Raw genomic sequence first — 15,643 nt, 5'->3', positions numbered from 1 at the left:
AAGTATGACCTACGTGCTAAGTGCGAACTGACTCACTTGATGTACTTAGATGACATCAAGCTGTATGCTGGTACTAACGACCATCTTAGAAGTCTGTCGCGAATAATATACATGTTCAGCCGTGATATTCGGATGGAGTTTCGATTAGACAAATGTCGAATCCAAGCCATCCGCAAAGATCATCACGAGCCGCATGACCTCCACATCGAAACTATGACCGAGGCAGACTTCTAAAAGTACCTAGGAATTCTGCAAGGAACCCATGCTCGAGTTGGTGATCTGAGGGATGCCCTGCTGTCCCAATTTCTGCGAGGTGTAAAGCTGGTGCTGAAATCGCATCTCTCGGGCAAGAATAAAATGAGCGCGTTGAATGTATTCGCTATCCCTTCACTGGCTTATGCATTCGGAATATTGCCGTGGACAAAGACCGATCTGAAAAACTTCCAACGACGAATACGGACAACTATGTCCAAATTCCGAATGCATCATCCAAAGTCTGCCGTAGAGCGGACACTGGAGGTAAGGGCGTAGTTGGCGTGGCAGCACAACATCATCGCCAAGTCGATTCGCTGCGTACTTATTTTTACAGCAAAGAGCAGGCGAGTCTCTTGCATGCGGCTGTCTGTAAAGCAGACTTTGGACTGACTCCATTTAACTTGAAGGATCGATTTTGTAATCCTCTGAGTGGGGTGAAGTTGGACCAAGAGCGGATCGATGAATGGAAGTCGAAGGCAATGCACTGTAAACACGTGAATTATTTTTGGCAGCCATTCGTCGATTTGCATTTGTTGAATAGTTGGCTGTGTGTTGGGGAGCTCTTTGCTGAGACAAAGGGGTTCATGTGTGCCATTAAGGACGGAGTGGTCGCCACCGGAGCTTATAAAAAACTCATCATGAAAGAACGGGTGGAGAACGAGTAGTGCAGAATGTGTGGTTCGGCGTTAGAGACGTTGGACCATCTCATTTCTGGCTGTACTGTTATGCGCCGGTGCAATACATCACCAGGCATAATGCTGAATGTAAGGTTATCCATCAAAACCTTGCATACAAGCACGGGCTGATCATGGGAACATGTCCGGTTTAACGATATGAGGCGCAAGCCGTGCTTGTTAGTTTTGCTTACAGCATGTATTGGGACCGGCAAATTCTGACTGATCACCATACTCCACATTACAAGCCTGACGTACTATTAGTTGGCAAGACAGGACGCTCCGCTTATTGATGCTGCTATTCCCCATAATAGCAAGGTATCCGACGTCAAATCACGATAAAAATCCGACTGTCACCAGCGAGATTTAAACCGCAACCTTCCGTACAACAGTCTTGTGCTCTAACCACTCAGCTATACGGACACGCTCAGTATAATAAGCTGGATTGAAACTCAAAGCTATTGTTTACGGTAAGCAACAAATGAATTAATCTCGCATTAAGGAATACCAATAACTTGCAACATGGTATAAATAATTTCTTCTAACTAAATACATTTATCTGAATCGGAAGGTATACGCAATCAGATTGGCTGCATAACCGTCAGCACTCTTTGCTGAAAATGCATAAGAGGACGTCCCGCCCGAAAAGAATCATCTTCTGAAGGTAGCTTATGAGCTGCTTTCGCCGCTTTTAGCAAGGTTAAAGAATTTCGATCCCCAAGTTCAACATCGACCGTTTATATGATCTAAGTGTCATTCAATAGTGAGAGAGCTGTGCTCCTAATCGGACGGCAGATACTTTAAGTAATCTGCCTCAGAATATTGATGAGCATTGGGCCGCGATTCAATGTTCCTTTCTCCAATGCTAATCAAGGCGTCGGCCGTCTCTTGAAGAAGATCTAGCTGACTGATTGATCATGAAAACGGATTACTGAACATGTAGGACTAACACGCAATGTCGTCCGTCCTGTCGCTCTCTATGGTTCTGAGTGTTGGCCGACTATAAAAGACAATGAACGGCGTCTTGCGGTAATGGAGACGAAGATGTTACGTTGGACTAGTGACGTGACACGTTTTAATCACATCCGAAATGAGGATATCCGCGATCGTTATGGGGTTGCACCGATCGTAGAAAAATTGCGAGAAATGCGTCTTCGATGGTTTGGTCACGCAATTCGTGCTAACGAGAATTCACTTGCCAAGATTGGTCTGAACATCGAAGTCGATGGTAAACGACCAAAAGGCAGGCCTAAACAACGGTGGGTTGATATGCTGGATGGGGATTTAAAAGTCTCGAGATTGCACCCAGACCAGGCATTCGATAGAGCCAAATGGCGAAACCGATCACGACAAGCCAACCCCGCTTGTGAACGGGACAAAGGTTGAAGAAAAGGACGAAATAGGACTAACACGCTTGAGCTCCAATGCGATATCTAGGGAAGTTTAGTGTAATGTACCTTGTGGTCAAGGGAAATTTATTAATCAAGGAACGAGAAGTAGCCGCAAATAGTGGTGATATAGAACCCTTTATCTCACTCGAGCCAATTAAGGCCGATGGGCTTGAAAGTCTAACCGTAGAAATATTCATTGCAGCTCCTCAACTTTTGACTTATGCTTGGAATCCGAGATCTTTCCCGTAGAATGGAAGAAGAGATGATCGAGGTGGAAGTTTCCGTAAATTATACTGATCGCATCAGAAAATACTTCGAGAGCTTGGTCAACAGAGAGTCGGTTGCACTCTCTTGCACAGACAGTATCAACACCCTCCGGATAATTTTAGAATAGTGTGCTGAATTTAGATCTCCGTTTCACCTGCTCTTCATCAATTTCGAGAAAGCTTCCGGCAGAAACAACGGGTAATGTATCTAAAATGCTCTACGCAAAAGAAACATTCCGGAGAAACTAATAGCTATTTTTAAATATATGGTAGTCCGAAACGTCATGTGATACATCGAGATACAATTTCTGAGGAAAGTGGAGTCTGCCAAATTTGCATCCAATCACCGATATTATCTCTTCTTGTTATCGGTGACGTGCTCCATGATACCTTGCCCAAAGGACATGGAGGGTCATTGAACCGCATGGCATCTTTCCACAAATATCTTGGCTATGCTGATATCTGTCTGCTATCACAACAGGTCATTGACATTGGCCAAACGGTCCTGAATTTGAACAAAGAGGCAAGCAAAGGCTCTCTGCCTAAATGGCCACCGCACCCTTCCTATTTGCTTAAATGAGACAACATTAGAGGCTTTGAGAGCACCAGAACCTCAAATGCCTCGGGAGCCTAGCTGTAGACCTACGGGACGAAAGTTAGGTAGAAGTGGCGTAGGGATCCTCAAATCAGAAACTCAGGTCAACTCCATGATACTACAATCTATTAGAAATCACAAGAATGAAGTATAATGGAATAACAATAAAACAGACCAGTGCAAAATGTATGGTTCGGCGTTAGAGACGTTGGGCCATCTCATTTCTGGCTGTACTGTTACCGGTGCAATACATCACGAGGCATAATGCTGTATGTAAGATTATCCATCAAAGCCTTGCATACAAGCATGGGCTGATCACGGGAACGTGCCCGGTTTACCGATATGAGCCGCAAGCAGTACTTGATAGTTCTGCTTACAGCATGTATTGGGACCAGCAAGCTCTGACTGATCGCCATACTGCACACAATAAGCCTGACGTACTGTTAGTTGACAAGACAGGTCGCTCCGCGTATATTATTGATATTGCTATCCCCCATAATAGCAACATTGAACGGAAATACGTGGAGAAGAAGGTGAACTATGAGCCATTGGCTCGGGAAATCAGAGAAATTTGGCGTCTCGAGTGGGTGTTTGTAGTTCCCATAATATTGTCAGCTACAGGTATTGTACCTAAATCCCTCACGGCTTCCCTTGATGTCCTGGGACTTTTGCACAGTCTGGGTCAAACCATGCAGAAGTACACCATTCTGCATACGTGCTCGATGTTGCGAGGAGTACTCGACGGATTCTCCCACTGACTTACCACCGGCCAGCACCATCAGTGCCCTTTTAGTTTTTAAGTAGGTAGGATCGTCCGACCCTAAATGCTTGGCACTTAGTGCTAGTATTAGGTAAAATCCGGCATCTGCCGAGATTGTGATAACTCTGAATTCTATAATTTGGTAAATTTCAATGAAGTAAAAATGATGCCAATCCATCAATTGAGAAGAAGGGAAATTTAAGGTCTTCTGCAGATATCTGGCGGGAGTCGTCTGATTTAGTGACTGGATCGGACTTCCGTAATGGACAGCACGTCGTAGAAGCGGATAATCGTGAGACTGTTTGTCATCGAGGCACCACGATGATCAAAATCCTAGCCACTATCTATGGGCAGGTTCGCGTAGAAGGTGGATGAAACGGACTGGGGGTATGAACGCAGTTACAACATCTTACCACCCCTTATTACACGAAGAGTCGATGCGGGCAGAGTTCACCCTCTACACGTTCAGAACCTCTGTTATTGATAGAAAGCCAACGCTCACTTCCAGATCACAGGCATTCTGTCCGAGGAGCAGAAAGGCTGCCGAGTTGAATCAGGTGTTGCAAAGAGCATACGGTGATTTCCACATCCAAGCTATGGTCGAGACAGACTTCTACAAGTACCTGAAATCACATCTTTCGGTGAAGAATAAGAGTCCCTTCACTGGCATATGCATAAGACGTAGGAAAGCTAATCTGGAAATCGCTCTGCGGCCAATACGGACTACTATGTCTAAATTCAGAATGCATCATCCAAACCCCGACATGGAGCGGATGGACCAGTTTATAAGGCACATTGCGGGCTGACTCCACTTAACTTGAAGGATCAATCTTTCAATCCCCTGAATGGGGTGAAGTCAGATCAAGAGCGTATCAATAAATGGAAGTTGAAGGGAATGCACGGTAAACATGTGAAATGGCTCCGGCATCCCTTTGACGATCTGTATCTGCCAAACAGATGACTGTGTACTGAGGATTTATGCGTGTCATTAGGACGCAGTGGTCGCCACCCGAGCTTATAAAAAGTGCATAGTAAAAGAGCGGGTGGAATACAAAGAATACAGAATGTGTGGTTCGGCATCTGAAATGTTGGCTCATCTTATTCCTGGTTACACTGTTATGACGCCGGTGCAATACACAGATGGGCATAATGCCATAAGTAAGGTGATTCATCAAAGCCTGGCATACAAGCATGGGCTGAACACGAAAACATGCACCATTTAAGGATATGAACAGCAGGCAGTACTAGTTAGTTCTGCTTACGGCATATATTAGGACCACAAAGTTTTAGCAAATCGCCATATACCACACAACGCGTATATTATTGATGCTGCTATCCCGCATAATAGCATAATTGAACGGAAATTCATCAAAAAAAGGATAAGAGAGTGAACTAGGAGCCAATGCCTCGGGAAATCTAAGAAATTTGGCATCTCGAGAGGGTGGTTATAATTCCCAGCTACAGATATTATAACTAAATCCCTCACAGCTTCCCTAAGGCCGTAGGTCTCTCATATTTGCACCATTCGGCAAAAGTGATTGATGTTGTGGTGGGTTCTCCACGGATTTTCACACTGAGCACCGGTCACCACCACTAGAGTCCCTATATGTTTTGAAGTAGTTAGGATTGTGCGAGCCTAAATGCTTGGCACTGCTAGTATTAGATAAAATCCAGCATCTGCCGAGATGGTGATAACTTTCCCAGAGCTCTAAGTAAAGTATTCCACTTTTTTCGAATCCAATAATGCTGAAAATACATAGACAAGAACATCAAAAGCAAGTAAACTAAATAATGCCAAGGTTCTATCAGCTCTGGATACAAACCCTTTATTGTTCTATTATTGAACATTTTATTACTGGCTGCCGAAATAGATAATAACCGTGTTACTAAGACAGCAACGGACAACGGAAATGTGCACAACCAAGTATTTCGCTATCATCACTGAAATATGGATCTTCTCGATCTCTTCGGCGAAAAGGCATAATCATCGTATAATATGGATATATAATATGTAATGTACTCTCGAACGGTATTGGGGAGCACTTGCGACCGAATATCGGTAACTTCAATGGTCCTCCGTCGCAACTCCAAACTTTATTGGACGTTTCACACAACTTCGCTTTCTTCTTATTCCCCGCAAGCTGCGATACGAGTGGCAAAACTAATTTCTCTAGAAGAATGTTTGCGACAGAAATGAAGAGACCGCACTGTTTGAATCTGTTTCAACAGTCGGGCAGCATTCTTTCTTCATTTTCTTCAGCTTTTGCCACGTTCACAAGCAGGGTCGGCTCGCCGTGATCGGTTTCGCCATTTGGCTCTATCGAATGCCTGATCTGGATACAATCTCGAGACTTTTAAATTCCCATCCAGCGTATCAAGCCACCTTTGTTTAGGCCTGCCTTTTGGTCGTCTACCATCGACTTCGAATTCTCATTAGCACCTATTACGTGATCATCGAAGACGCCTCTCTCGCAACTTTTCTACGATCGGTGCAACCCCATAACGATCGCGATGTCCTCATTTCGGATGTGATCAAAACGTGTGACGCCACTAGTCCAACGCAACATCTTCGTCTCTATTACCGCAAGACGCCGTTCATTGTCTTTTATAGTTGGCCAACACTCAAAATCATAGAGAGCGACAGGACGGACAACATTGCGGTAAATTTTCGATTCGAGACGTCCGTTGATACGTCGATCACAAAGAACACCAGTTGTGGAACGCCACTTCATCCAGGTTGCGTTAATGCGTGAAGCAGTTTCATATCGCAGTTCTCCATGAACATTCTGCTGGACTACCTTTCTTTTTCCATATTGGAACAGTGGTACTTTCTTGCAGTCAGATGGTGTTCTTCCTTCCTGAATAACCCGATTAAAGAATTCGCTGAGCCACAGTGTTGGGTTCCAGCTCTTTGCTTTCCAAAGCTCAGATGCGATGTCGTCAGATCCTGTGACTTTCCCCGATTTCATTCGATTTAATGCCTCCTCGACTTCAGTTGCGCTGACAGGTCGGGGATGTGCAAATTCTTCCATTGTGGCTCGACAGTTTGTAAGCAAAGTACCGTTCTTGCCATTGACGCAACAGAAGTGTTCGATATCCTGTGTACGTTCATTACGGCTTTTAGCAAGTCGATACAGATCTCGTTCGCCATCCCGAGTGCCCAGTTTATCGTAAAGATTTTTGTAATGGTTTGTTCGGGTGACAGCGACCGCTTTCTTTGCTTCCCGGTTGGCATTCTTATAAATTTGCCAATTAGCAGGCGTTTTATCGTCGAGAAATTTATGGTAGAGGCGTTTCTATTCACAGACCTTCATTTCAACATCATCATTCCAAAGCTAAGTATCACGGTTGATGTTCCGTTTACCCGGCTTGGTGACCCCGAGGGTTGCAGAGGCCGCTTTGTGGAGCGTGTCTTTTATGTGGTTCCATGATTCTTCCACATTCGTAATGGTTGGCAATCATATGAGTGAGACCGTTTCTTCTTTCTTCTCACCAAATCGCCACCATTTAATGCGCGCCGGGGCAGTGCGTTCCTCACGCCGTTTTATTGGTGGCTTAATTCGCAGGACGGCAATCAACGGTCGATGTTGAGGTGCGATGGTCTCATAGGGAACGACTTTGCAATCAGTGACGGTGGTAAAATGTCGACGTCTTATGAGAATATAATCGATTTGCGTTTTACTGTTCCCACTATAAAATGAAGGAAGATGAGACAATCGTTTGATAAACCATCTATTCATTAGCACAAGGTCATGGGTGTCCGCAAAATCGATTATACGCTCGCCACCCTCATTGCACCTGTTACCGTCTTCCTTTTCACCCACATGACCATTAAGGTCGCCGGCAGTTATAATATAGTCGTCAGTAGGCACGTGACAAGTCTTTTCATCGAGAAATTGCCAGAAGGCATCTTTCTCAGCATCAGGTCGACCTGTCTGTGATGCGTACGCGGTGAAGAAGTCAATAGTGCGATCAGCTGATGTAATGGTGAGCTTCATCAGCCGATCATCAAATCGTTCGACTACTTTAATGGCATCACGGAAACCCTCCGAGATAGCAATACCAACACCATATTGAGTGTGTGGGTTACCAAAATAGCTAAGCTTATAGCCGCAGCTTTTGGCACCGGACCATCGGGTTCCTTGCAGAGCGCAGATATCAATGCGCCTTTTCCGAAGGGCTCGTGCGACTTCCTCCGTCTTTCCAGTTAGGGTACCAACATTTAGCATGCCGACACGTATTTGTTTTGTTTGTTTTGTTCGGACTAACTTGCTTACGTCCTGACGCCGTCCATGCGTCAAGAACCCTTGCCCATTTCTCGACAGGACGGGGGCCCATCCTGCCGCGTCGACTGAGATGGACGCCCTAGCATTTCTCCGATGCTTGTAACTCAATCCAATCATCATGTCTGTAACGACATTGTATGCATTTTCTTGGTCGGCCTGTCGCGGGACCTGTCACCAAGAGGGATCAGGTAGGATTTAGCATAGTAGAATAACTCCAACTATACTCTATTTATCTCTTTCCCTGATCTCAGCATTTTATTTCTGTTTTATTGAGGATAGTACAGAGTACGTTGCATCAAATCCTCCCCCTTTACCTGAGCTGGGGACCAGCATACTATGTTAATAGCATGGCGGAGTTCTCAATCGGGCAGCATTATCAGCACTAAACAACAACGATCAAGCCAGTTGGTGTGGAATTGTCATCAGGTGCTGCTGAAACTTAGCCGATTGAACGAAACATTCGTGATATGGGTGCCAGGGCACTCAAACATCGCTGTTAATGAGGAAGGTGACAGACTGGCTCACCAAGGTTCTGAATCCACAACGGTGGGGCCAGAAGCAGCATTTAGAATCCTCCTACTCTGAAGGGGGAAATGGCGAGGATTCACGCAACCGAATGGAGAAATTTGAACTTCTGCCAGCAGACGAAAATCTTTTTGAAGGAACCCGGGGCCGTTAGAGCGGAATTTTTGTTGTCCCTTAAGAAGTGGGACATGAAAGCCCTACTAGGGCTTTCAAGAGGACACTGCCCCTTAAGCTGCTACATGGAAAAAAATTGAAGGAGTTAAATAACAGGTGGTCCTATAGTTATAGGATGTACCAAATTTACCTTATTTTTAACTAAAATTGTGTTCTTCATAATTATTATCCATACTTCAAGATCTCGTTCAGGATTATATCTTGACAATTACCATAGCTGATAATATCCTATCTTTCACTACGTTAAAAACTTCCCAAATTAATGTCAGTGGCATAACTCACACTGATTATGTCCGAATTGAAGACGTTCGCGAACAATGCGACATTACATACATCATAAAGAAGTTGCGAGAGAGGCTTCTTCAATAATATGCTATAGTCCGCCCGGATGACAACTCACTAGCTAAACTGGGCTGGAATATCAAAGTCAATGGGAAACATCCAGAAAGCTTTAACCCAGCCTTTATAGAAGCGATGGCTTAACGGTGACTTCTCAACTTCATCCGTACTTAACTTACGACCGGAATAGGTAGTGAACCCGATCTAGATGAAACGAAGTTGCCATCGAATGGGACAAAGGTTAAAGAAAAGGAGAATGAAAAACCGGTACCGTGTACCATACCATCACTTTGGTTGCTCCAATTATGATAGTGGGCATGATTATGATAAAACTGAATATCAAAATATATGTATATACATATGTCCAGATATTTTCGGAATATTCACAAGAATTTACGAACCTTCAGCATAATCGGATCTTCCAATAGCATCTGTGTTACATTTTGCACAGAGTCCTGCGTTTTCTCGAAAAACTGCAAAGCCTCCTTTAAGGACCCAGCACCTCTTAGTTGCTCACCTTTCTTAAAATATGTGTTCTTCAGATGAACTCTGTCGTCTCGTTCTGCAATTTGAAGTGCCTGAAAATAATTTAATAGTCAATCACCTCCTTGGATACTTTGTTCACTGTACCTCATCTAAGCGCCCACAAGCTTGCAGCAGTTTGTTCAATAAGTCAAATCTGCCACACTGAATATATAAGTTCTTAGCCTCCTCAATCATTCCCAATTCGATGGCTAGTGTAGCGACCTTTGCTTCATACTCCAAACTATCGTCTTCCATGGCTTGACGTAACGCTCGAACAGAACGCGCTTTTTTCAAGTGACCCAAACAAACACGTGCCACGTCTAAACGACCAGTTTGTACGCACATTTTAGCTAAGTTCATCCACACAACTTCCGACTGGATTGAACGGATACACCTGAAAAATGAAACAATTGGATTGATTGACTAGTTGATCAGATTGTAAAATTATGGCAAGGGAATACCGAAAAGCCTGATCCATATTTCCCTGAGCAACATTCAAGCTGAAATCGAGGACCATTTTCCTCGTTGTCTCATCACATTTATCCATTCCTTTGAAATTGCAGAGCGATGTATGAGCGACGGTGTTTATGTTCAATGTAATCTACAAGAGAGCCAATTTTCAGATTGAGATACAAATTTCAGTGGCAGTGTAAATTCATTTGAGGGATTAATCAATGAACATTTAATAATCCTGTGTTCACAAACTTAATGGGATGGGATTCTGAAATGGAGGAGAGTTGAAACCCATTTTGAAAAGACCAAATCCATCAGACAACTGAATTTGTTTATCCACTACCTTTGGCTAGAAACACTAAAAAGATTGATATGGTTAAAGCCAAAATAATACTGGCATACAAAATCAAGACTCATTTTTCATATAGCGGAATATGATCAAGAAGATGTACTATACACCCATTATAAGCCAATATACAACCTGAATAAAAAAACCCAAATCACCCCCATGTCGCCACTTATACCCACAAAAAGCTACAATGACAGTCGTCCAGAGACAATAACTGCCTATAGTGTCAGAGAATTGACAAAAAACATCTAGAGTTACAATATTGTGAGAAAAATCACTTTAGAAAAAATATGTGTGACGTCATTTGAAATCTTATAATAAATATAAAAATAATTAGCCAGGACACCAAAATTCCATTACCGTAGGGCCAACATTTAGTTAAGAGGATTGATAATGTCAGTAAGGAGATCCTGTAAGAAAGGCTAAGTAGTTTTCGAGCAAAGTTTTCGCATGTCTTTCGGGAAAGTTAAGCGGAGTATCAAAGCCACAATAACCAGTCGATCGCGGACAGCGCCCACCCTCAGTTTCCGATTTCCAGCGTCGAAACTGGAAACACATCAACCTGACCCTCAAAACCAAACTTCAACCTCTCCTACTCCCATCCAACCGTACAGTTCCTAACGAATCCATCGACCTGACAATTCGTCAATACACCAAAGCAGTTCGGCAAGTATGCGACGAATTGATCCCTTCCCGTCCCTTAAACTACCGCAAACTAATCACCCTTCCCGACGATATCCTATCCGACATCCAATATAAAAAGACCCTCCACAACCGCCTCTCCAACACTTAGCTGAACCCTGGTACATACAGGGAACTCAGAAAGACCTGCCCGCGTTTGGGCAAATCAGTCCAACAAAACGCAATCCTTCCCCAAAACATCCTACCCACAGAAAAAGTAAAAGTTCTCGAAGACCACTTCCTGCAAGCTCACATTGCCCCCAATATATCCTCCATCATCAACCACTGCCTTATCAACGCCCACTTCCCAACAGATTGGAAGAGTGCTCGAATTGTTCCTATCCCCAAGAAAAACCAAAATCCACTAAATCCCGATAGCTACAAGCCTATCTCAATCTTCTCATCCTCCACCAAGATTTTCGAGCGGATCATCAAAGTCACTATCGACGAGCACTGTGACTCCAATCATTCAATCCCACAATTCCAATTCGCCAACCGCCCCAAACACTCAGTCGAGCATGCACTACTCGTGCTCAAATCGGACGTCCTCCTCGGCCTCAACCGGAACGCTCCGACCATAGCCTGTCTCCTCGACATAAAGAAGGCTTTCGACTCCGTATGGCAATACGGACTCGCATACAAGCTTTCTGAAGTCCTCCAGTTCCATCCGCACCTCTGCAAGCTAATTCTTAGCTTTCTTGATGGGCGGAATTCCCAAGTCCAACTCCGTGAACACCTCTCCCCCCCCATATTCTAGCCCGGCTGGCATCCCTCAGGGGTCAGTCCTCTCCGCTACCCTCTTTTCCCTGTTTACCGCAGACCTTCCCAAACCAACTCCACACCCAAATCCAATCCGAATCCTTCAATACGCGGATGACTTCATCCTCTACACCTCCACCAGAAACATCCCTGCCGGTGAAGCCCGCCTCAATTCCTATTTAGACGAGCTCTACCGGTATTTCACACGCTGGAAACTGTCCCTAAATCCACAAAAATGCGAAACCATCGTATTCCGTAGTACCGCTAAGATGACGCCGGAAATGAGGAACGACATTTCAACCCTATCCCTGAAGATCCGCAACGACACCATCCCAACCGTCAAAGAAGTCACCTGGGGTAACAATCAATTCCCGCCTAACCCACGTCCCACATATCACGAAGGCACTGACAGTGCAACAGGTGCCTTCAAATCCCTCTACCCAGTCCTGAAATACACTAGCCCAACACCTCAGAAAGTCAAGCTGTTTTGCTTCAAACAGCTTATCCGTCCCCTCCTCGTTTTCGGCTTCATCTTCTGGTCCGACGCTCCCACCAAATCGAACGAATCCGCTGCAAAGAACGCAATCCTCCGCCACTGTACCAACATATACAAGAACGAAGACCGCTCCAAATACATCTCCAACCAGATCCTCTACGACTCCTCTCAAACGCCCCGCATTGACGCCGTCCTAGCCTGTCATGCCCTCAAATTCCTTGAAAAAGCCATATCCCACCCAAATCCACTTATCTCCCAGGCGATGCAGATCGAGATCGTCGAAGAGAATCTTCTACGAACTCATCTGTTCCCCCAAATCCTCTTATCTCTCCAGTCCCGTAACCTCCTTTTCGACCCCGGCGGTAGAGTAATCTTCTATAACGGCATCTACTCCTCATTCCAGTTTTCAAAACTTTCCCATCCTTAGCGCCACTCCTAGCTTCCTTTCCCAAACCCCTCCCGCATGCCCCCATCGCAATCCACATCCTAGTTCCTTCCCCGCCCGCCCGCTTTTATAAAAAAATTAACCGAGTGGAGGTTTTTTTCGACTTTTCCTCCACTATTAGCATCTCACGCACAGCTTCAACCCGATTTTTCATAACTTCATGGAGAGCAAGAACTTAATTTTGTCTAAAAGACGAAGCAGCGAGGAAAGGGAAGCAGACTTACCACCACGTAAAATCAAGAATACTTCCCATATTCCGATAAAAGATTCTTCAGGCTCAGAAATAATAATTGAAGACGTTGGACCGCCAAGACTTTTAGGTATAAAAGACGATCTACCACTGGATTCACCAGCTACCAACATAACAGTTACAGCAAAGTCCGCTACTCCACACTACTACATCAGCTAAAATTTCCATAGTATTACACTAGCTAAAAACTTCAACGCACCAAGGAGCCCGACAGAACAGGTAAGTCGTGAGAAATCTCCTCCTATAATAATGAGAGCAGACCCCAGACAACTAAAAAGATTACCCAAGCAATTTTAGAAACCCTCCACAACGAAGCTCTGCTTAAACGCAATAACCCCACTTCAACCCAAATCCTGACCCCTAGAGTCAACAAACAGGCAGACTAATTTCGTTGGAAGAAGGTTGGACAATTCCTGCTCTAGCGACGAGGTACTACAATTCATCGTCTAATAGAGGCAGCAGCTGTTCGTCTTTACGAAACAAGCTACTCATGCCGCAATCAGAAAGAATTGCATCTATTGTTAATTAGATTCAAACCAGGCGTTCAGACTGCCAAACTCTCGAAGCCCGCCACCCACTTTCAGTTCGGCCTGTCAGTTACGCGTGAAAAGTCCACATTTGACCGGTGGCCATAATATGGATGAGATGCAGTTGGTCTCCAATTTTGACTATTCAGGCGGCCGGTGATCGAATGAAAAATGATTGGGCCAACTGGCCAGACACGTTTGTTTAGGATGTAAGGAAGGATTTCATGTTGGTTTAGGCCATCAGCGAGAATTTTATGGGCTCCTTTATCGCTATCGCTAGTGTGTCCGGATAGCTAAGTGATTAGAGCAGAAGGCTGTCGTACGAAAGGTCACGGCGCAAATCTCACTGGTGGCAGTGGAATTCATGTCATGATTTGATGTCGGATACCAGACTCAGCTGTGAATCTGGCAGAATCTGGATTTTGCCTAATACTAGTGCCAAGCATTTTGGTTCGGACGATCCTACCTGCTTAAAAACTAAAGAGGCGCTGGTGGTAATGGCCGGTGGTAGGTCAATGGGAGAATCCGTCGAGAACTGCCCGCAACATCGAGCACGTATGCAGAATGGTGTACTTCTGCATGGTTTGACCCAGACTATGCGAAAGTCCCAGGACACCAAGGGCAGCCGTGAAGGATTTAGCTACAATAGCTGTAGCTGACAATATTTTGGGAACTACAACCACCCGCTCGCGACGACAAATTTCTTTGATTTCCCAAGCCAGTGGCTCATAGTTCACCTTCTTATCCTCATATTTCCATTCGACGATGCTGTTATGTCAACTAACAGTACGTCAGGCTTGTTATGTGCAGTATGGCGATCAGTCAGAACTTGCCGATCCCAATACATGCTGTAAGCAGATGCCTGGTGATGTATTGCACCGGCGCCATGACAGTACAGTCAGAAATGAGATGGTACAACGTTTCTAACGTCGAACCACGCATTCTGCACTTGTCGTTCTCCACCCGTCCTTTCATTACGAGCTTCCTATAAGCTCGGCTGGCGACCACGCCGCCCTGAATGGCACACATCAACTCCTCTGTCTCAGCAAAGAGCTCCCCAGTACACAACCATCGCTTCGACAAATGTAAATCGACAAATGGCTGCCAGAGACAATTCACGTGTTTACCGTGCATTGCCTTCGACTTCCATTCATCGATCCGCTCTTGGTCCCACTTCACCCCACTCATAGGATTGAAAGATCGATCCTTCAAGTTAAGTGGAGTCAATCCACAGTCTGCCTTACAGGCAGCCGCAGGACTCGCCTGTTCTTTGCTGTAAAAAAAAGCGTGCAGTGAGTCGACTTGGTGATAATGTTGTCAACCACGCTCCTAACTCGATGTCACGAGGCAGGCTCCTCCGCTCCACGGCAGATATAGCCTCTAGTTGCTTGTCCTACAACTACCGAGTCGATAATGAGTTGCTCTTTGCAACCCATTGACCCAACTCGGCAGCCCTTCTGCTCCTCGGACAGAATGTTTTTGGTCTCGAGGTGCGCATTGACTCTCTCACTAATAATAGACGTAATGAATTTGTAGAGAGTTGGTCAGCAAGTAATAGGTCTTCTCTCTGTGGAGTCTTGCACCGTGTCCTTCTTAGGGATAAGGTAGGAAATCCCCACAGTAAGGAAGAGTGGAAAATCCTCCGGCCGACTCATGACCTCATTTATACTTTGTGCCAACCGACTGTGTACGCTACACCCAATCCAGACCTGGGCTCCTCCAGTTCTTCGAGCTGTTTATGGCTCGTCAAACTTCCTCTTCAGTAACATCCTCAAAATTCATGCTAAGCGTATTGGGGTGGCGGTGATCCACTCAGCATGCTCAGCATGCAGGACGGGTAACCCCAAAAGTCCACCCCAATATTCTTTCTCTTCCGTCACCTAAAACTATACG

The 15,643-nt window shown here is 45.0% G+C and overlaps 1 protein-coding gene across 1 annotated transcript in view; it reads right to left on the bottom strand.

Annotated features, from left to right (window-relative positions):
• LOC119658359 (intraflagellar transport protein 140 homolog) overlaps nucleotides 1–15,643 on the bottom strand; it is a 124,976-nt gene that overhangs the window by 24,070 nt on the left and 85,263 nt on the right. The window contains exons 10-12 of the mRNA XM_038065719.1: nucleotides 10,252–10,391; nucleotides 9,896–10,184; nucleotides 9,667–9,843 (exon numbers count right to left, since the gene is read on the bottom strand). Coding sequence (XP_037921647.1) covers nucleotides 9,667–9,843; nucleotides 9,896–10,184; nucleotides 10,252–10,391 — 606 coding nt within the window. The remainder of the gene's footprint in view (nucleotides 1–9,666; nucleotides 9,844–9,895; nucleotides 10,185–10,251; nucleotides 10,392–15,643) is intronic.

This window comes from Hermetia illucens, chromosome 5 (assembly GCF_905115235.1).
Source record: "Hermetia illucens chromosome 5, iHerIll2.2.curated.20191125, whole genome shotgun sequence".
Taxonomy (NCBI): domain Eukaryota; kingdom Metazoa; phylum Arthropoda; class Insecta; order Diptera; family Stratiomyidae; genus Hermetia; species Hermetia illucens.
Note: the sequence above shows the minus strand (reverse complement) of the source record. Positions and strands in the feature narration are given on the sequence as shown.